Source organism: Sardina pilchardus, chromosome 16, assembly GCF_963854185.1.
Source record: "Sardina pilchardus chromosome 16, fSarPil1.1, whole genome shotgun sequence".
Taxonomy (NCBI): Eukaryota; Metazoa; Chordata; class Actinopteri; order Clupeiformes; family Clupeidae; genus Sardina; species Sardina pilchardus.
In genome coordinates this window covers 6,649,817-6,672,019 of record NC_085009.1, presented here as the reverse complement: position 1 = coordinate 6,672,019, position 22,203 = coordinate 6,649,817, and the positions used below count along the sequence as shown (strand labels likewise).

General features: G+C 44.1%; 1 protein-coding gene across 2 annotated transcripts in view; it reads right to left on the bottom strand.

Moving 5' to 3' along the window:
* Positions 1 to 485: 485 nt before the first annotated feature.
* Positions 486 to 22,203, bottom strand: part of ipo11 (importin 11) — a 70,363-nt gene continuing 48,645 nt past the window's right edge. For both annotated transcript variants that reach the window (XM_062516514.1, XM_062516513.1), the window contains exons 22-30: positions 19,688 to 19,764; positions 14,108 to 14,187; positions 13,075 to 13,155; positions 10,344 to 10,439; positions 9,477 to 9,590; positions 8,803 to 8,924; positions 7,928 to 8,023; positions 6,861 to 6,945; positions 486 to 1,839 (exon numbers count right to left, since the gene is read on the bottom strand). In XM_062516514.1, coding sequence (XP_062372498.1) covers positions 1,675 to 1,839; positions 6,861 to 6,945; positions 7,928 to 8,023; positions 8,803 to 8,924; positions 9,477 to 9,590; positions 10,344 to 10,439; positions 13,075 to 13,155; positions 14,108 to 14,187; positions 19,688 to 19,764 — 916 coding nt within the window. In that variant the 3' untranslated portion in view covers positions 486 to 1,674. The remainder of the gene's footprint in view (positions 1,840 to 6,860; positions 6,946 to 7,927; positions 8,024 to 8,802; positions 8,925 to 9,476; positions 9,591 to 10,343; positions 10,440 to 13,074; positions 13,156 to 14,107; positions 14,188 to 19,687; positions 19,765 to 22,203) is intronic.

The following is a 22,203-nucleotide window of genomic DNA, read 5'->3' as shown; positions in this document are numbered from 1 at the left end:
CCAAAGCACTCTTTGAATATTGCAGCATTTTATGAAGTTGGAATATTCTCTTAGTAATTTAGATGAAACATTCTGAGCCAGGAAGAATAATATTTGGAAAATATGGTGAAGGATTATTATTACATCAATACAAAAGGAAAGCTAATTCCTTTTCTCTGATGATGTTATGCACTGTGCACTGAATTATAAATTCCGGTTTTACATTCTAGGGGCATTTTCAACCGTTTTTTCCCCCCAAAATATACTCCGGAAAAAGGCTAAATTCCTATAGCTATAAGCAGTAAGGATTCCCCCACAGCAGCCAATCAACAACCAAGCCTTTTTACCAACAAAAACAAAATCACTAACAATGTAATCTTTGTGGGTAGAGAACATCCCCAATAGAACAACCTTAGAGAGCATTTTCACTGGGCTTATCAAGCAAGCACTTTCATTCATTTGTGCTTTGTTTGAATTAAATTCATTGGAAGAAAGCACTACTCAAATGATCATAAAAATATAATTGTACAAGATTAAAACGGACCAAAACCAATATTAGACCCAATGACTGAAGCAATTAACCCATCCCAGAAACTAGAACTACGACCGTAGTGAGGAACACCTTCTTCCCTCATACTGATAACGTCACCTCGGCCTCAGTGATCAGCCGGCAAATGTCACATGCATGGTCTGTTTCACAGTCAGTTTCATTGATCATTGATTTTTGGCACGTATTCAACAAAATGTATTAAAATAATGGGATTTAAATGCTGTCGAGACCAGACCTATACATTCTGTAGTGTCTAAAAAAAGGAAAAACAAATGTTTTCTTGCCTTTATTGGTTATAGTAAGGCTAACAGCATAAGGCCTTTCAAGTGACAAAGCTAGTCACAGTGAGAGATTGCGCTAGAGTGAAACTCACCCCTTAAGCCTTACTAAAAGACACACACATTATTCCAAACTGTTTTCTTTACAATCAAAGCTCGTGCTTTGAAATCATACGGTTATCATCCTTGCATCTTGGTGACCAGTCAAACTCCATTCACTCATTGTGAAATGTTGCGTCCTTCTCAAACACAACAGGGTTGGAGCATGTAGAGTAGCAGCATAGAATTGTGGGTTAAGCAAACATTCGATTAATACAACCGTCCTATCTGCAGGAGATGCAGTCATTATGAAAATATCTATCAGTAGTTAGGCCGTATTGACATAAGGGGCTTCATAGAAAACCAAAACAAAAAATAGAGATCAAAATAAAAATATCCTTATCATGCAGGCTTATCTTACATAAATACAAAATTACATTTCATTTTCCTCATGTCTGGAACACCCCTTGTGTTTCTTCAGTTCATGGATCCAAAATCTCTTACAGGGGCCTGTTTTTTTTTCTTCTTCTTTCTTTCTAAGAAACAAAAAAATAAAAGTAGTAGAGACAACTCTACTCGTGTCCAATCATGTCAACTTTATATACACAGTACCCACCCTTTCCACTTCTGCGTCGGCGACCAATCAACCCAAGAGTACAAAATAGTGGAAGGAAAAAAAAAAGTGATGATGTGTGGAAAAAAGTGGAAGCTCTGTTCGTTGGGTAGTGTTTGTTGAAAACATGGCGCGTTATTGGCGATGTGAGGTGAATGGTTTTCGTTGTTGTCCTGCTGAAGTCTCCTGAGACCCGGAGCATCCATTCCAGACCTTCACATTCCTTGCAGGAACTCCTGCAACTGTCGCACGATCTCGGTGTCCACGGTCTCCATGAGGGCCTGGAATCCCTGGTCTCCCATCAGCGTCTGCTGGGCTTTCAGCTTCTCGTAGACAAACTGCTGCAGGGACACGCTGTGGACGGGGTCCTCCAGGGCCAGCTGGGGCCAGAGAGAGAAGCACAGCAGGCACACACACACTTAGAGACCGCACAAGCATCTGGACACACACTTCACCAAACACAACCCATCACTTAAAGATAGAAGTTGCTGAGTAAATGCATTATCATTTTGTATTGTTTGAGTTGAAAATGTAATTTGACATTTGACATTTGGACAACCATTAAAGAGAGAAAGAAGCACAGCAGGCACACACTTAGAGACCGCACAAGTATCTGGACAACCATTTAACCAAACACAACCCATCACAGGTGACTTAAAGATAGAAGTTGCTGAGCAAATACATAATCATTTTATATTGTTTGAGTTGAAAATGTAATTTGACATTAAAACAGTCATTTTTGGCCACTGAACAAACTTTTTACAGTTTGTGCTTTTCTATGAAATATTGTGAAATACATGGTAACGAATATATGGCATGCATCAATTGCTAACTATTATAAAATCCCATAACAAATTTGCATTCATTGAACAAATTACACTCCTTGATAAGATTGCAATGCTAAGAGGTGCATAATGTTACAGTCATGTACACTTCACCATCGCTGCCAACATCACCATCTTTTCTGGTAGTGGTCAGCTCAAGAGTCCTGATGGACTGCCTGAAGCAGTCAATAAATAATACAAGTTTTCTTGTTCATCAATACTTCATTCGTGGGTGGTAACCAACAGACAACTCTGTCCATACAGTCCCACGCGACCAGCAAGAGTGATGTTCCGGAGCACATGACAGATCCCATAATGGACTAGACACTAGTGAGAGGAAACTCACACTCATATATCAGGCCACTTGTTCTGGTGCATTCTACCCCGCCCTCTACAGTCAGAGGAAAGAGTGCTGAACAGAAACAAATTTCGGTAGAAATTGCCAACAGGAGGCCTGAGGCAAACACTGCTGCTCTCCATATGAACGCAGGCAAAAATAATGTCCACATTTATCACCCAAAACCCGATCTGCTGCACCTCCTCACGGTAGGAATAGGGCGAGCCAGCGTAAACTAAGATGATTAATGATCTGCTCCCAGATTAACGCTGGGCTGGGTGACCCTGAGCGTCCCATAAAGAACGAAGGGTTTGAGTAGGGTGTGAATCATTCGTTTCCGTAATTTGATTTGGCCTTGATGTTCCACAAGGAACACGCTCGATCCATGTATCAATACTGACGAGGGAAAAGTGGCACGCTAAGGTACTGGTCCCGCCGACGGGAGACAGACCGTACGGTTTGACCAAAAGTCCTATTGACACTATCGCGCTTATGCATTCCGTGGAAGTATATGAGTGACATCCATTTGTGCCCCCGGGTCTATCGCCAACTCATTCAGAAAGTTTAAAGATAATTGTGTTTGTGTTTGTCTTTTTTGCTGGCGAAGCACAGGGGCTGCCAATTTCTCCCGGGGGCCCTAAAATAGAACCCAAATGACTTCGACGGGGTTGTTTGCATCCTTTTTTACCCTGGCTGCCAGCGACTGAAGTTAAGTCTGAGAGGGGAACATCAAAGGAGACACGCTCTGCTAAGTACATCACTATTGTCAAGGTTTAAACAGTCCTGTGCAGAGCCCCAGTGGCACTTTAATGCATGTGGCGGTGGTGGTGATGGATCGAGCCACTTTATGAAATAGCTGGCCATTCCGTAACCTCTTGTTTTAGACAGTTCCTCTTAAAAGGTGACATTGATATAGCTATAGGCTAAATTTTAAACGAGCTAGTGGCCAAGCCCATCAAAATGCTTTTAACGTCTCAAATCTTGGACGTTGTAGGTCTGAATGACCACCTCTTATTTGAAAAATAAAAAGTAGTTAAGAGAAAGGCTTACAACTATTGAGTTTGTGCTTGAATCTGTCCCCCCCCCCCAAATGCACCTTGAAAGAAAGAAAAAATGTCCTTGCCCGAGTACAGAGGATTCCCCGGATGGTGGTATCGGCTAGCAGGATATACGAGCGCAGTTCTCCTGACCTACTGCACGTTCGGTCATCTGCTCACCCCTGCCTCTACCTAGTCTCCCACGGGTGCGTTCAGCCAGGCTAACCCCACATGCCATAAAACAGGTTTCATGCTCCATTTGATGCATCCCAACCGGAGTTACAAATCACTCCTCAAGGGCTTCGTGTGAGATATAGTTTGGACACTAAGAGATTAGGGTGAAGGTCCTGTAGGTCACTGTGCAGATTTATTATACAATAAATGAGATAAGTAGACATGTATAGAAAAGGTAACTTGATTATGGCGAACACAATCAAGCTCAGCTCATGTTATCATAGCCATCCATCCTCTGAGCCAAGGTCAAAGCATCATTGCTGAGTAATTAAAAATATTCTGTAACTATTAAGATATATAAACTGCCGTTCAAAAGTTTGGGGCCACTTAGAAATTTTCATTCAACTCCATTAGACAGAATCAGGGCAGCAGTTTTCAGATTACATTACCTGCTGATAACGAGCCATGGAGATATTTGCATTAAAGATCAGCCATGTCATTCTACAACAGTCATTTACAACATTCTAGTCACTTAGAAATGACATTTTGAACGGTAATGTACTGTACACTGTGAAGGTAAAGATCACTTTACCTTCAGACTTTATGATCATCACTGACTGAAGTGAAATGGTGTCCTTCATATCTCTGCTGCTGTAATCTGTACATACAGCTCTGGACAAAATCTGAGAGTCTGCTGCACATTTTTCTGATATCATCCAATGGTTGCAGAGTGACCTTTGAATGAGTTGACAGTCATATTGAAATTTGCAGTGATCTCTTAATTTTGAATATGACCGTCAACTCTTTTGAATGTCATGCCATTTCAATGTCCTCAACCGTACGATATCTGAAAAATGCGAAGCGGTCTCAATTTTTTCGAGAGCTGTATGTTGTAATGCAGACTTGTTGTTGTGTAGATGGTGCAATGACGAGTGTATTAATGTAATTTTTGGTTGTTTGTGTGGAGTTATTAGATGGACATAAAACAATGTGTGTGTGGTATGACACTAACTCTGCACAAGAGTAGAAGTTTACACTCACAAGCAACTAACCTAAGGTAATAAAATAATGCATTCAAGACACGCGATGTGACTTTCAGCTACCAGAGCACTCTAACCTTAGAAGCAGCACAAAACCACTGAGGAATGAAGGACTGCGCCTGCACAACAGGTGCCAAGACGAGGTCTTGCACTCGGCAAAAGGCCATTACTGACCAAGCATGCTGAAACAATGTGTGTGCCCACTCAACGGGCGGCAGCTGCGGCGACGCATGGCACTGCGACCGCCGCACGTCTCAATCTCCGGCGGGTGTGACTGGACTCAGGCTTCCCACATCACACGCCTCTCTCTGGCTGCTCCGTGAGGAGTCATCTCGATTGCCGAGCGCTTAAATGTTCAGACACGCACCGTCAGGTGAATGCGTAACGACTCCCCCCCCCACCCCTCAAAAGGCTCAAGAGTAGATGAAAATGACAGTTCTTTTTTCTGGCCCGCTGTCAATCTCCGACAGATATTTCATCAGAAGTTTGGCTAACCAGCCCTGCTTTTTGAATTTGGCAGATGGGAGTGAGTCATTCTTTCAAAGCTTTGAAGGAGATAGTTTGTGAGGAGAGGAAAATTGATAAAAATGCATATGATGAAAAAGTAATTTAATATGGTGAAATTACATGTCTGCTGCATCTTGGATGGAAAATATAATTCAAAAGGGGATAAAAAGGGACCTAGTTATTGCATAATCTGCCGCGCCAACGGAAGGGAGTATTTTACTGAAGATTTAGTGTGAAAAGACCTTCTAGCAACTTCTCCACCTTGATAGCTACAGTATGAGTGTTCCGAGTCATTCTTGGAGATATGGAAGGTTAACGTAACCTCACGAAGAGAAATAACCTAATTATGTATAATCATCATCACATTATACATCAACATCAATCAGTTGTTGCCATGATTACGGGGCTTCTAGTGATTATAAAGTGATATAAAAGGCAATCTAACTTAATCATTTACATTTAAATAGGCTAATTCTCCCTAATGATTCTCTCTACATTTATTTCATTAGGTTGAACACTGAGAGGGAAAAGGGAACTGGCTTTTGCATCAAAATTCTGGCCTGGAATGTCAAGAGTTGTGCTATGATGTACACTGCACACATGCATATCATCATGTGTCCAGAAGAGATGAATGTCTGGAATGACATCTACGCATTTTCAAAAGGTCATACAGGTTCATTTCTTTGAGGAAAGAATCTGCACCCTCTTGGAGGACTAATGTTGCAGTTTGTATGTATTGTATGTGACGTGAACTGATCTGGCAAAAGTGAGTCACGGTGAGCCAACAATTAAAAATGTTGGCATCAAGAGACAGAGGACATCATGGGCTTTCAAATTAAAGAGTCATATCTTGAATTGTTGTCAAGATACAGCATTTCAAATTATGGCCTCCTGCCATCTTTATCCCATTTTTTCAATGTTTTTTGAAATAATCAGCCTGTATGTCAAAATTACAATGTGTGACCTGTGACTCATTTTGTCAGATCGGGTCAAACATTACATTGCAATTGTCCTCTTTATAACTCTCTACTGCTGCTGCTTAACTACGTTGGTGCCTGCATGAATGTATGCCCAATTAGTGGTCTGTGTCCTGGTTAAAAGACCACTTCAACAGTTCAATTAAATTGCACAAGCTTTTCTCTACAGCACTGGTAGTATTTTGGCACATACGCACATGGTGATCCTTCTGCCCTTAATTCAATTGGATAATTTCACAATTTCATTTCGACATCTTTCTGCCAAAATGACTGCACAGTTGTACCCCAGTGTGCGCGTGTGAGGACAACAGATTGCTTTTTAGGCAAGCATCAGTGTAACACCAATTAAATGTATTAAACACGCTGGGGGGAGTCAGCCTCTATTGGGAGCACAGTGAGGAATTGATGGTGATGCAAATGACACGTGCAGAGTCTGATTTTTTCTCTCTCTTTTTTTTGGTGACGCAGTGTGAACTTGCAGAAGTGGAGCGAAGGCCAAACTCACCAACTTCTTCCTCTTGTCCTGCTCGGTGGCCGGCTCCTCATCATCGGTCACCTTGGGCTCTTCGAAGTGGGTCATTAGCATGCAGCTAAAGGGCGTTTGGGTGTGGGGGGGGGGTAGAAATAGAGATAGGGAGCAGAGAGTGAGATGGGGGAGAAAAGGGAGGGAAGGAGGGAGGGAGGGAGAGAAAGAGGGAGAGGGGGGGGATAAGAGTATGTGAGAGAGAGAAATTAAGTTCTGATATCTAGAGCGGCTCTGAAGATTGGTACATGTGAACATGAACAGTGGTACCTGTAGGAAGTATATAATGCCTGTACAAATAGCAAAATAGTCTTGTGCACTTTAAATACATCACACAGCAATCTACCTGAGTGATTAGGTAACTACGATCATATAGTGAGGCAGAGAGAGAGACAGAGAGAGAGAGAGACAGAGAGAGAGAGAGAGACGTAATGGGAAGGTGCCGCAGTGAAAAGGATGATTCAGCTACAACCCTGCGGCATCTGTCATCGGCTCGCAGTTTGAAATATGATATAGAGATGTGTCTCCACACACACACACACACACACACACACACACACACACACACACACACACACACACACACACACACACACACACACACACACACACACACACACACACACACACACACACACACCAACGCAGCATAAGAGCTGCTGATGCCATGGAAATGAGTGCCTTTTGTCAGACGAGTAACCGCAGGAGACTCCCAGGGTTCACCCCCCCCCCCCCCCCCCCCAATAGCGCGCCAGCAGCCCAGGCCCCCACTTCAACACAGATGCTGTTACAGCACTGAGTAGGGCCACAAGTTCTTCATAAAAATCAGACGAGCCATGATTAAATCTCCTCAAAGGATAAGCAGTCATATGACTGATATCATTACATAACAGTAATAATTTATATAATATAATCATCATAATGATGATGATTTCACACAGCCAAGTGAGAGGCTCAACACAGACCAATGTTTATTGCTGTGATTTTGCCAATTAGACAGATGGCTTTCGGATCCCGCCGGGCCGATGCACAGAGGTGGCCAGACTTACTCTCGGAAGCTCCCCGTCTCGGAATCCTCGGTCATCACGTCGTGCAGGGCCTCCACGCAGATATTTATGATGCCGCAGAACTTGTCTTGGATAACACTGGGGGAGAGAGATGGAGATAGAAAGAAAGAAAGGAAGAGTGAGGTGAGGGAGGGGGGGAAACAGAGACAGAGAGCGAGAAAGAGAAACAAAGAGAGAAAGAAAAAGTAAAAAAAGAAAAGAGAGAGGAAGAGAGGATGAGCACAGCTGGTGGCAAGGAGAAAAGAATCTAATGTGTCTTTGTTTGCTCATGTGGCTTCCTGCAGTCGACCAAAGTCCATGAATGACTAGATATGGGACCTTAATGGACCTTTCTCTGTGGTGCCATCCATGAATGACTAGATAGAGGAACTTAATGGACCTTTCTTTGAGTAGCCGTCAATTTCAGTCAGGATAACTCACATAAAGCAGCATGAGCATTCTTCTGGAAATACAGGATTTCCCCCCACAAATTGAGCTTTTATCTGCCCTTTATGCGCAGTTTAACAGCAGCAAGCAACACATCAACATACATGGATAAACAGCAGGGGGCCTAAATCCCCCCTCATTCTGACGGATTTACAGCCTAACAAACAATATCTCTTTTGTGTTTAAAAGAGAACAGGCACTCTAATCAAAATTCTTCAAAGCCACTCTCATAAAAGTCTCCTACAAGTCGCGAATTACTTCCAGTCCGTGTCTGTGCTCCTGTTGTCTTTTCAGCCCGGCTTGCGTCAGCCATCTTTTTCCCTGTTCTCGTAGTCTGGGCGAGCCTCGAGCCTTGGGCTTTTTGACTGGCTGTTTATCTTTTTGAGGGAGACGGCGCCCGGGCCCCGGCCTCTCTATCTCGGACGGCTCACCTGTTATCTGATGGCAGCAGGGACAGCAGGGCCAGCGAGGAGAGCTTCCTCCTCTCGGGCTGCGTGATGTTATCCATCCGGTCCACCCACATCTCAATGACACTGCCCAACAGCTGGTCCATCTGCGCACGGCGAGAGAGACCAGACGACAGTTATGTTTTGTCGGGTCTCCTTCGAAGCGATCCAAAATGTACTCCTACTGTTTACTGGATTACTCCCAGTTTTTATCTACTGCTCTCCTTGAGCATCTCATCAAAACTGTTCTATGTAGGGAATATATATATATATATATATATATATAGAAAGAGAGAGACTATATAGAAAATCACACAAACCAATATTACCCTAACATTTCAGAAACACCAAGCCCATAACAACACATGCAAAAGACAAAACAAATATACAAATATACAAACGATGGCTATCTGAGTTAAAGCGGTTAAGTTAAAATAGTGAGAATGGAGGTGTAAGGTATTATTTGGATATGCCAAGATGAGGTCAACTGCAGAGGTGTGTGTATATGTGTGTGGTGTATGTGTGTGTGGCTTGTGCAAAATGTAGAATTGGCCTTCATGGATGTGTGTGTGTGTGTGTGTGTGTGTGTGTGTGTGTGTGTGTGTGTGTGTGTGTGTGTGTGTGTGTGTGAGTGAGAGAGAGAAAGAGAGAATGTTCACCTCCTGGTGGAACTCCTGGGCCATTTGGGAGAGTAGAGAGGAGAAAAAGCTAGAATTTTGGAGCAGGATGCGGCCGATAACTCCAAGGTACGTCGACATCACAACAGGATACCTCTGCAGTCAAAAACAAAATAACTCTTACACACTTTGATTAATGCTTCTTTGTCCTGGAACACTTTACTTTTGAGGGTGCCAGCAAAAAGTTGTTCATCTTAAAAATAAAAAATCATTACAGAGCCTTTGGCTTTTGTAAAATCTATGAAGGGGCTGTGAAGATTTCAACGAATTTACATCTGTGCAAACACAGACAAATAACATACAAATAACTAACTCATCCTTACCATTTGTTACCCTTTACCACTATGATCACATTATACTCTCTGTTACAGAACGCCTGAACATGTTGAGCAAAATGACCAGTCGAACAATGACCACGGAATGGCCCTACTCAGTGCTGTAACAGCGTCTGTGTTTGGTGGGGGGGGGGGGGGGGGGGTAGTGAAGAGAGGGAGGGAGGGGTGAACACTGGGAGTCTCCCGCGGTTACTCGTCTGACAAAATACACTAATTTTCATGGCATCAGCAGCTCTTAAGCTGCGTTGATGTAGTGTGTGTGTGTAGGTAGATATGTCTGTGTGTGTGAGAGAGAGAGAGAGAGAGAGAGAGAGAGACTAAGAGAGATCGAAAATGTGCAGGTGCGTTAGAGGCGGAATGCATTTGAAAATCTGTCAATGTACTGTAGCAGCACATCCGCAAACGGTGAGCCATTGTGGACTATTCTTTTGGCGCTTCATTCAGTCACTGAAGCGTCCTACCAGCGGCTCTTCAGCTCAAGGCCGGCGTGGCTGTTAGGCGGTGCTGCACTCACCTCGCCGTCTACGATGCCCCTGAACACGGAGGGCAGGAGGGGCTGGAACATGTGGGAGCCCAGGACTGGACTCACTTTCAGCGCAATCTCCACCACCTGCAGGAGATGGAGGGATGAGAGGGAGGAAAGGAAGGAGGAGGGACCAGGGGGAGGGGAGGAGGACAAAAAAGACAATAACAGAGAGGAAAAAATGAAAACAAAGCCAAGATCCGACACTTTCTGTCTGAAGTCAATTTTCTTGCCATTTCGCTTCCGCAAAGTCATTTATTCTGGAGTCACTTGAGATGTGGGGACAGTAGTAGTCTGTAAGATCAAAGGTGCTTTTTGGCGGCATACTGCGTGAGACAGCCGACCACGGCCATACCGTACACAGAAATGCCCACCTGTTGAGGTAATTACTTCCCCTTCAAGAGTGCACTCACTAACTAACAGTAATCATGTAAGCCTTAAAACAACAAGAATGGTTACATAGGATTGTGAAGGCTTTTAAAAGGGCCAAGGGGGTAGGGATTAATTGCAATGCTTCAGCTTTGAATACAGAGCGGAAAAGGGAACAATTGGCTGAAAGGCCATTGACATTAACCGGCAGCAATCACGGCTTGGCCAACCCCTAGGTCATTTTGACACATTATACAACAATCAAGGCTGCTCGAATAAGGACGCCATCTGGCTAACAGGTTGAGCTCCGGTCCTCAGACATTACTATTAACTTTACATAGTGGCTGTGGCACCAGAGAAAGTAAAATGGCAGAACAGTGAGGGGTTGGATTGCGGTATGGGCAGCTGGTAGTTTTCAAACAGGGACAGAGCAAGCTTTTTTTTCAACTGTAATCTTCTTTTGTTCAGTCGTCTTCTTTTGTTCAGTTCATTTTGAGCATGTGAAAAAGTGATGCCCCAGTTACCTAGCACAGCTGAACCTAAAACAACATTAATATTGACATGTGTTGGTCAAGGACAGTTTAACCTAAAGGTAACTGCAGGCTCGCAAAACAATTTTGGTTACACCATAGATGTGGCATTTACTGTATCACTATATCTTTAGGCCATAGCTATAGTAATCACGGCCATAAGTGGGACATCAGTGGAAATGAAATTATTCGCTCAGCTCCACTTCTGTGTAGGTCATTCCGTGTCAAATCAGATAAGGTTTCCCCCTCATCGTCTGTACCGTCTCAGATGTTGTTCAAGCCTTGGGCGTTTCTCAGTGCAGAACTACAACACGTATTGAGAAATGTCTCTTGTTTATAACAATAATGGGTACCAAAACTATTCGATAAAATTAACTGAACCATTGAATTGTGGAGATTCTAACCGATGTAACATTGTATATAGCATGTGCATGTCGACAGAAGTTTAAACCTTTAAGAACTCTGGCTCACGCGGTCTGCCTTTCATCAGTGGAAAACGTATGCTTATGTTATTCGCTCTTACTTCTGTGTACACAATCTAAGCAGCACAGAACTAGCTCAAGCAGGTGATCTGCTGGCCTTCAAATGGTTTTAAACAAGCGAAACACATCTGTAAACGCCAGACCAGGCTTCAAAATGAGACCTGCCTTTATTTGTCCAAACCTGTGGCCACACCAGGCCAGTAAAAGAACGAGCCTTTTAATCAAGTTTGTACTTGATCAAAAATTTTACAACTTGGAAGCCTACACTGGATTTGCGCCCCATGGGCAGCATCAGTAAAAGTACTGAACTATGAGTAAGAGCAGGTCTGTACAGCAACAATCGTGAGAAGTAGCTTTTTTTCTCCCAGTGACGGCATGCTGCAGGAAATCAGTGATTAATTAGTGCAGTGAGTCAGTGTGACAGGAGGATCTGGTTAAAGGGCCCAGTTTCAATCGGCTATGTCCCTGCCCTGGTGGCGATCATTCGGGAGTTAATTCCGCTAAGTCAAAGTGGCGCGCGGTGCATCAAAACACTGGGGTTCGGCACTGAGCGGGTCTGACAGGCCGCTGCATTTACACAAAGACATGTTGGCCAAACTCTAATCTCAAAGCTCGGGGTTATTAAGCATCCCCGTAATTACCCAGAGGAGAGGCATTGTCGTCGTTGTCACCGCCGTTGTCTCTTCAGCGACTTACGACTATGGAGAGTTAATTATCGGGCGAACAGACCATCTGTCGCGAGCGTTGGGTGGCCGGGGCTCCGTGGAGATGGGACGACTGGCAGAGCGAGCGTTGGAGGTGACGTGGGGGAGTTAATGGAAGGGGCGGCCCACTCGTCTTCACTCCCTCAGGGGTCACGGTGAGAGCGACGGCGGCGCGAACGGACAAGGACCTCCAGTCAGAGTGACACTTCTTTATGTCAGCTGCTAGACATTCCTTTCATTGTACATTAATGTAGGATATTCATAACATGGCGTTTTCCGATTTTATTTACGGTTCATGTCTGACCCTGTTGTGGGCGAGATGCTCCATCTGAAGCATTTCTGTTCACAAAGTAGTCACTCAACAATTTCCCCCACCGATTGTTGTATAACGTTCCAGTTCAAGGATAGAGGACTTCAAGTTGTGAATTCTACACAGAAGGTTAAAGAATAAAGGAATGTTTTGCGATTTACTTGTTTGTGGCATTCCATGTTCTCTGTTAACGTTCCTAAGAGGTCTGCAGCAGGGCAAAGATAAAACTCGATGAGGGGGCGATCCAATTCTCCATTTTCCCATGAAGGCCACGTGCTATATATGATGTTCTATAGGTGGGGGACAATGGCACGACTAGAGTCTCACCTTCAACACTTGAACTTGGCCCTCCATCGTGATGTCCTTCATCAGCTCACAGAACGACTTACAGAGCCCTTCAGCATAGTTCTACAGAGGAGGGAGGGAGAAAGAGGGGATGAAGGAGGGAAGGAAAGAGAGAATGAGGGAAAGATAGATTAAACAACAGAGCAAAAGGACTGAAGGTACAGTACAGTATGTATTTACCGCAAGCTGAATTATTCAACATACTGTACAACATATATGAATTTAGGTTACACATGTTCGATATGAAACCTAAATAAATATTTTAAGTTACATCTTTAAAGCCATGACTTTGTGAAATAAATTATTTTCTGAAAGCACCTGAAAAGAGACCCTTTTTAGCTGACATCATATATGTACTGTAACATACAATAACATGACAACATTCATACCTATGCTTCCCTTTGCATATCGTGTTAATAGTAACCTGAACGGTGCTCTGCCTTTTTCTAATGTGCCTGTGTCTGAGTTTCTGTGCATGAGTGTGAGTGTCAGTTTGTTTAGTGTTCACTGCCGACCAAAAATTTGGGATCTCTAGAAATTTCCATTCCACTCCACTATGGACGGAATACCAGCTGGGATCAGTTGCATTGTTTTAGTAATCAGAGCAGCAGTTTTCAGATTACATTATGTGCTTACATAACTGCAAAAGGGTTCTCCGATGTTTCCTCAGTTATCTCAGTTATCCTTTTAAAATGACACCAGATAGTAAACCAGATTAGTAAACCAAATGTCCTTTTTGGATTGGATGAATGGTCGCTGATAATGGGCATCTCTATACTTACGTAGATGTTGCATTAAAGACCAGCCATTTTTTTTCCACAGCATTAATGATGTAGACAAGGACCTTTTCTAAGCCACTCCAAATTTTTGAACAATAGTGTATGTATTTGTGTGTGCGTTTGTGTGCGTTTGTGTGCGTTTGTGTGTGTGTGTGTGTGTATGTATTTCACACAGCACTGCAGCGGAGTTTCCATGTGCTCTCTGTCTGGTGCAATCTCAGCCTATCTCCGCTCACCTGGAAAAACTCGGTGGCTGAAAGGTAGATGTAGGCTTTGATGATCTGGAAGCACGTCCGCACGTTCTCTGAACTCAACTCTGCGGGGAGAGAGGAGGGGGTGGGTGGTTGGAAGGAAGCAAGCACATCACATCGTCTCTGTGAGTTGGGGGACCACAGAGGCTCGGCGAGACGAGGCAAAAACCAAAAAGAGAGACTCGTTCGCAGAAACAAGCCAAGCAAACAGGATATTTTATGGCTGCAATAACTTGGGGGTTGCCGAGAAGTGCAGGTGCTTTCAGGTAGCGCGGGGGTGTTGCCGGCGGGGGTTCAGGTGGAGGTGGGTGTGTGTGGGGGGGCGGGAGGTGGGCGGTCCTCCGGGCTTTCGACTCGACTACGATTGAGATGACACGGTTGGCGGTGGCGGGCGAGGTTAGCTCAGGCTACCGGAGCCGTGACGCACGTGGCTTCAGGCGGGGCGTGGAGCAGCGCTGACTTTCTGAACCGTGCCGACAATAGGAAACCAACTTAAGGATGAGCACCAGGGCCTCGAGTGGCGAGTGCAAATCAATCGTGCCCCTGCTCCTCGGGATGTCGGGAGACGAAAGCACTCTAAGTGCACTCTATCTCTCTCCTTCAGACAGACACACACACACAGACGCACACACAGACGCCCGCACGCGGACCTACGCATCAACTCCAATTCAATTAGATCTCGTACGTCTCCTCCTCTCTCTGCGTCTCTATCGATGCTCAGTTGAAAACTCACAACCTGCGATACTGCCCCGAAGCCATCCCGGAGGGACCAGACCAGACCTTCCTCTCGTCCAATTAGAAGCGAGTAAATATTTTGACTAGACCGAACTGTTGCATAATCATTATTACACCATCTGTATGTGGTTGCGGGCAAAAATAAAAAAAAAAGTGACCAGAAAAAAATAACCTGGAGGTCACTTCAGTCAGGGACAGGGGGGATTGATTAGCCCCGCTAATGCTATCGAGTCAGCACAGAGGGTGATGAAGCTCTGGGCCCTGTTGCTTCAGAGACTACCAATGAGCAGGGGACAGCATCCATCTGGGTCTGGCTTGCTTTTGTAAACAATCCTTCCCGACGCGTCATGACTCGACTGCTTTTTCCCACAGCAGGTCAGTGCGCCACTCTGGCAACCTGGCCTTCCGCGCGCTGGACGTTTACATTATTTATGCGGCCCTTTGTTCTACACCGGAGAGAGGCGGTGTATTTTCAAAAGTCTAGTGACCCTACGGTCTTCTGCACACCACAGAAAGTTACCCCCCCCCCCCAAAAAAAAAAATGAATTCCATTTTTCATTTGAAAGCAATCTATCTCTCTGCTCTACTTTGGGGGTGCTCACAAAACTTTCCGGATCATTAATACCCGCGGACAGACTCAAACTGTGATGCTTCGGCTATGATGGAATACAGGCACCAAACAGTGGCAAAAAAAAATTCTTGGGTGACTCAGTCTGCCTCAGACCCAGAGCATCGGAGTAGCCATTACGTCTGATGGAAACAAAGAGGGTCAGAATAAGGAAGACTAAAAACCATATCGCTGTGAGGACCGATGCTCCTTGAGAGAGGCACGGAGATGGACAGCCATCAGCCTATTTTAGCAGTCAAGAGTAGGGGTGTCACGATACCAAAACATCAGTAGTCGGTGCCAATACCAGTAAAATTACACGATTCTCGATGCCAAATTCGATACTATCTTTAAAAAAAAGGATTTTCTAAAATCCCATGTAGGCTACTTAATGAATTTCTTAATTGAAATATTTGCAGAATACTGAAATATAATTTCTATAACATACAGTGCATAACAGAATACAGTATCCAATTGCGAGCATATCACATAGGCTTACACATAATTAATTCAATCACTTTTCTAATGGATAGTAGCCTACTGTATAAAAACCAACAACTTGCATCGCCTTTTTATCGCTCTGCTTTCATATAATGTGAATGATTTTTTTACAAGATGCAAAGTCTTTATTTGAAACACACACACATTCTGTAACTATTTACATTCTATATACTGAAATTTCTGATCTTCATAACAGCAAACTTTATAGCCTACTATTCATATTACAACTCCACCTCTTGAATTCAGCCGTCTGGTTGAAGCCTCAAAATATTGTAAACAAAGTAGCAGGCTAATCTTATCATTACTCTACTGGTTGGACTGTTCAGTTTCCCCACATGTGTTTAAGTTTCAAGGTAAGCTACTTTTTCTCCTTGGGACAGGCCCTTTTAAGTCTTGGAGTTGAAAAACACTGGTAATGAGATGGTCAGTCAACTTGAATGCAAGTTTTAATCAAATGTCTGCTAATGATGCTAACCGGATTTTAAACAGCAATTTAGCTAGTCGTCTTCTGCGCGTCATTGCGTTCACGATTGTGAATGTTTTATTTGGATTAAATGTGCATGTCGTAGGCGGGTGTCCATTGAGCACGCACGAGAGCGGGCCAAGGAGAATGAGTTTACTTCTACTGTTTGGTAAAGTTGCACGCATAGTCTACAAAAGTTGTGGAAGGACTATATGCTTCCACCCGGGCAGCGTCAGGTGCATCAGTACGACCACGCTTCCAGGAATGATTTGGTTGGTTTTCATGGAGACAGACGCTGTGTGCACGGAGGGGAGAGGCTGTGTGTAGTGTGTGTGTGTGTGTGCATGAGAGACAGACGCGTGAGTGACAGAGGGAGAGCAGGGAAAGGAAATTCAGCTTAACGAATGTTGCATGTTTTACAATAGCGTTGAAAAATAGATAAATAGATAAAAAAAAGTAACGAAACCATATGTGGCGGCCGGTGCTGAATCTGTGGCGCATCGCCACAAATTAGTCTATGTGTGGGAAACACTGTATTGCCCCCATCAGTTCCGGAAGAGTCGCAGCACCGATGCTTATGCTGGCGTCGGTGCTTACGGTGCTTCAAAAAAATGGGCATCGCTGGTGTTTTTTCATTTTGGAATCGAGAGGTATCGGAAGTATCGGTTCTCGTGACATCCCTAGTCAAGAGACATTTGAGGAGAATGGTTGAAGGCCTGCCCTCACCTATCAGGGGCCAATTACCTGCAATTTCCTGCTAAAGTCTTAATCGCGACAATGATTGCTGAAATAACCCGGGCAAGCTGCCTGCTGAGCAAGAGATTTTCTCAACCTTTCACTCAAAGTGGAGTGAGCATGCGGGGTGGGTGGTGATTGTGCCATCAAAAGGTGCTGACAGCTGACTGACAGCTCAAATTTCCCTGAGTGTGATCCCCCCCCACACCCCACCTCCGTCCACAGACAAGAAATGAGAAGTTCTCCGCCAGTCTCGCTTGATGAAGCACCTGACCTTCAGGACCGGAGGCTTTGATGACATCTAACTTGGGTGTCCTTACATTACCGCCGTAACTGCCTTTAATTCAAATCTAAATTCTGCCTCATCAATTCCAAATGGGCGTTTTAGTTCGTTGCCTTCAATCTCAGTACATGGACTTGGTCATCAAAGCGTTTGTTTCTGGGGTACAGGGCCTAGCATCGTGCTATGTCGTGTACCCATACATACATTATATTCAGTGTTGAACAAACTATTGCAATCAGTCAAGTTGCGATGACAGGCACATTGAGGATAAGTAATCAAAGGTACCTCTGGCAGCAACAAGATGGCTTTACAACATCCTTCAGATCAGTAAAAATCCTACAACTTCTTCAGAGACGGCACCCTGGACATAATTTGTGACTACTCCCCATCCTATGCCACGGTCTGCTTCCTGTGCACATTTTTTTTTTTTTTTTTTGCGGAGCATTTTATGTTGGTGGTCCCTTGACCCGTTTAGTTTGTCCAGACAGGTAATGGTAATCGCACTGCAGCGAGACAGTTTAATTTGGACGCTCATCCATATTTATGTCATCAGAGGCACAGTAGAGGGCCAGACCAAAAGAGCAGCAGACGGAGGAAGAGAGAGGGAGAGAGACGGAGGAAGAGAGAGGAAGAGAGATGGAGGAAAAGAGAGGAAGAGAGACAGAGGTGTGTGTGTATGTATGTGTATGATGGAGCAATACAGAGACAGAGATGGGGAGGGAGAGAGAGATGATGAGGGAGAGAGAGATGAAGAGAGAGAGAGAGAGAGAGAAAGAGAGAGTGTGAGTGTGTGTGTGTGTATGTACGACAGACAGAGGGAGAAAAGAAGGGAGGGGGGAGAAAAGCTAAAGAGATTACTGCCACAAATCACAACAGTACAATATTTATGAGTAAACAAAAACATATCTCATACTTTGCTTCTTGTCCTATTTTGGGGCTCTCAGTTTCAGTTTAGCAAGACTTGTGTTCTGTAAAATGTGTGTGTGGGGCCTCTCTATATCTGATCTTGATACATTTGCCTTTATAACATGTTCAAAGATTTCTGCCAGATGCACATATTAGGTCAACCAGGGCAACTGCAACCTTGTATCTGCATACATTTGCATACAAGTAGGTTTAGGGAAGAGACCCAGATGTTTTGTGCTCTCTTCAACTATCACCAGTTACCTACTGGTACTTCTGAAAATAAATACTGTACTGAAGAGAGAAAAATCCAGACCAAAATGACTCATATTCATGACCGCCTCATACATTCTCTCCCTCATAATGTCAAGACATACAGACTGTGACTGACAATAATTCACTTTGGAGCCACGTTTAGATTAAAATATGAGTGTGATTTGAAAATAATCGACATTATGACATAAATGACATTTAAATGAAGTTAAGTTAACTGGGGGGTGGGGGCATTTCTTTTAACTGGGCTTGACCGCCATGGTGCCGTGTAATTGGTGCCAAGACGACGGTTGGGCACTTTCATTGAATCACTTGACTTTGAACAAAAGACGACTTTGACCAAGGTATGCTTTTGAATCATGCATTTCCACAGTCTAAATAGCACTGCCCTACCAAGTCCCACAAGAGTCGCCATATCTGTCAGAAGAGTGAAGGTAATTACCCTTCAGATGACCTCATCAGGAAAGGTCACTCTTTCCATTAGGTGGGCCACACATTCTTAGCCACTGTTTTGAAAATGTATGTTCCCAAGCAGTTCATTATTGGACAAAAACTTCCTTGGAAAACCCGTCAGTAAACCTGAAGCCAGGTGCATCCCACAGTCAATCTCCTCAATGCGAGATGACTTTTTCTGTCTCAACTGTATTAATTATATTAGACAAATATTTCAGTTCCAATACCAAGGCTATCTTCACTGACCTGCAACTCCTAAATGAGTAATAGGTGAGTTATTACACTTAAAGAAGCATTACTGATAAAGCCGACGTCTACAGAAACTTTGCCATTTGATGTCTGAGACTTGATTCTCTAGAGACCAGTCTTTTTAGTGGCAGGCATGGGATGACATGACACTTGTAAGCATGAAATTGTACAGCTGAATAAAAAAATTCCAGTCACTTCACAATGTTTCTACAGGGGGACAGGTCACATCCCTCACTTTTTCCTTTGCCGCAGAAACGACCCAGTATTTGTAATCTTGACAAGACTTTTCTTGCACTTAATAAATTTCGCCAACAATAGCGTCGCGCTGACACTCCAGTGGGCATTAGATGATCGATGACTTACCGAGCAAAGCTGACATGTTCTGGAATATTCTAAGCAGCTCGGGTGTGATTCCTGGGCTGTTCTCTAAGGTCACCAACCTGTGCACGGAAACAAAGAGAGCCAAGTCATGACAACTGATTAATGCATTATTATACAGACACCTCTATCCTCGATCATCATCGTAGTTCATGCATTTGGATAAGAAAAAACTACCGTTATTAAATACTGATCAATTGCGCCACCTTTCCAATATCTAAATTTATCTTATATAAATAGGCAATGCTTCAGAGATAATGATCTAAGCACGATTAACAGCAAATGTATAGGTTAATGACACAGATTTGCCCTCTGTTTAGTCAAGAGAGGCAAAATAATTTACAACTCAATTAGAGCTACACCCACACAAATAACGCGGACCATAACCCATTAACGCAAGCCAAGGGGGGATGATCATTACAAATGGCTTTATTTACTGGGATGAGCCCCACTTTAGACAGAGAAAGAAAGAAAGAAAGAAAGAAAGAAAGAGAGAGAGAGGGGCAGAGAGAGAGGGGTGGCAGAGAGAGAAAGAAAGAGAGGGAAGAGAGAGAGACAGAGAACAAGAGAGAGAGAGAGAGAGAGAGAGAGAGAGAGAGAGAGAGAGAGAGAGAGAGAGAGAGAAAGGGGGGCAGAGAGAGAACGAAAGAAAACGTGTGAGGGGAAAAACTGATGATCTGTGAAGACTGATGGAGAGACGTGGCCCCATAAATGGATGAGCGAGAGAGAGAGAGAGAGAGAGAGAGAGAGAGAGAGAGAGAGAGAGAGAGAGAGAGAAAAAAGAAGAAGCAGCGTGCGGGGGCGTCAGGTTGAGAAATGTGTCCACGGACGAGACGATGAGGGATGGCGGAGAGACGAGACGGGACGGCAGGGCGACGGAGTCGTGCCACAGCACCGGCGCAGGGGCCATCAGGAGAGATCAGCCGAGCACAACAACTCAGCAGACGCCCGCGCTCTACACACTCAATGGGACTCTGTTGGCTGAAGGCAGCAGTTGATCTATAGACCCTTTCAACTGCATAAACAAATGTGTGCGTTCCTACGGCAATTCCGGGGTAAACAATGTTGAGCTAATGGCAACTTGGGGGACAAACAAACAAAAAAGACATATTAGAGCATTACGCTTAAATCTGCTTTATTTTCATTTTAAAGTATCTGTATATTGGTTTTGAACGTTTCAACTGGTCACCCTCTAGGAACTGATTGAAAGGGTCTACATGTGTTTGGCTCAATGATTAAATGTGATGCCTACTGTATGTGTGATCTAATATGAGCTACAAAGACCATACTCTATGAAAAATGAAAATACCAGAAATGGCCTTTTAGGCTACAGACAGGCAAAGTGTCTTGTTCTGACACACCATGAAAAGATTTGAAAAAGCACTTGCAGCATTGAGGAAGGGGAAAAAAAGCATTAGGCATCATAAAAGTTAGCTGTCGACCCTCCTCGTATAATTTCCACATGATTCAACCAAATTACAGAGATATGGAGCGAGCTTCAGTTCATTAGGAGGAGAAGTTGCGTAATGCTGATTTATGTGATCCGCTGCCAGCGGCTGTGTGTAGAAACTGACTACAAAGCAGAGAGGAGAGAACAAGGAAGGAGAGAGAAAGACTGCACTAGCGAAAAAGTGGGGGGGAAAGCAAGAAAAAAAAGAAAGAGAGACAGAACAGATAGAAGAAGAGGGAAAGTGAAGGATAGAGAGAGAGATAGAGGGAGAGAGAGAGAGAGAGAGAAAAGTGGAAAAGAAAGGAGAAGACTTGCAAACGGAATGCTGGGGAGCCCATGAAAGTGCTGTGGACAGGGGGTGGTGGCCGTGGCGGAGGGCAAGGCAGCGGGGCCAGTGTCCAGAGCTTGATAAATGGCTACTGGGGCCTGAACATGCTCTGCTGTTTAAAGACCGTCTGCCCGGCCGCACGGACCGTTGGAGCAGACTCTCAATGAAGAGGAGGGTCTGCTGCTGCTGCTGCTGCTGCCACTGCCGTTGGCCTTTGGGAAGATGCATGCTCCATATTTATTGTGTAAGGAGGTAATTACAGGGGGCATAATGGAGGATGATTAAATGGATGTCTGGCTGTGTAATTAAGAAGACGTGGAGGAGGAGGGGGGAGGGGAGGGGAGGGCCACCAGACGAGGAATCCGATGGGCCTCGTAAGCACGCGACACAAATTGCACGGCCGAAAAAACGCATGATTCTTGCAGACGGAAAAGGGAGAGTTTTACGGACATCCTCATTTACAGGAGAAATCTTAGGCGTGGTTAGCATTAATATGAGGGGGATTTACCATTATTCTGCACAATAGCGCGTTTCTTGAATCTTAGTGAGTAAATATTTCTTGTAAATATTTTTTACAAAAAAAATACATCAGCGTCTTTTACATCAGTGTGTGAAAAGGAACATCCTATTTAGATTTTCAACAATTTTAAGAAATCGTGAGATTGATGTCAATTTTCTGGATTGTGGCACTTTGTTTTGTTGTGAATTGATCAGTACAAATGA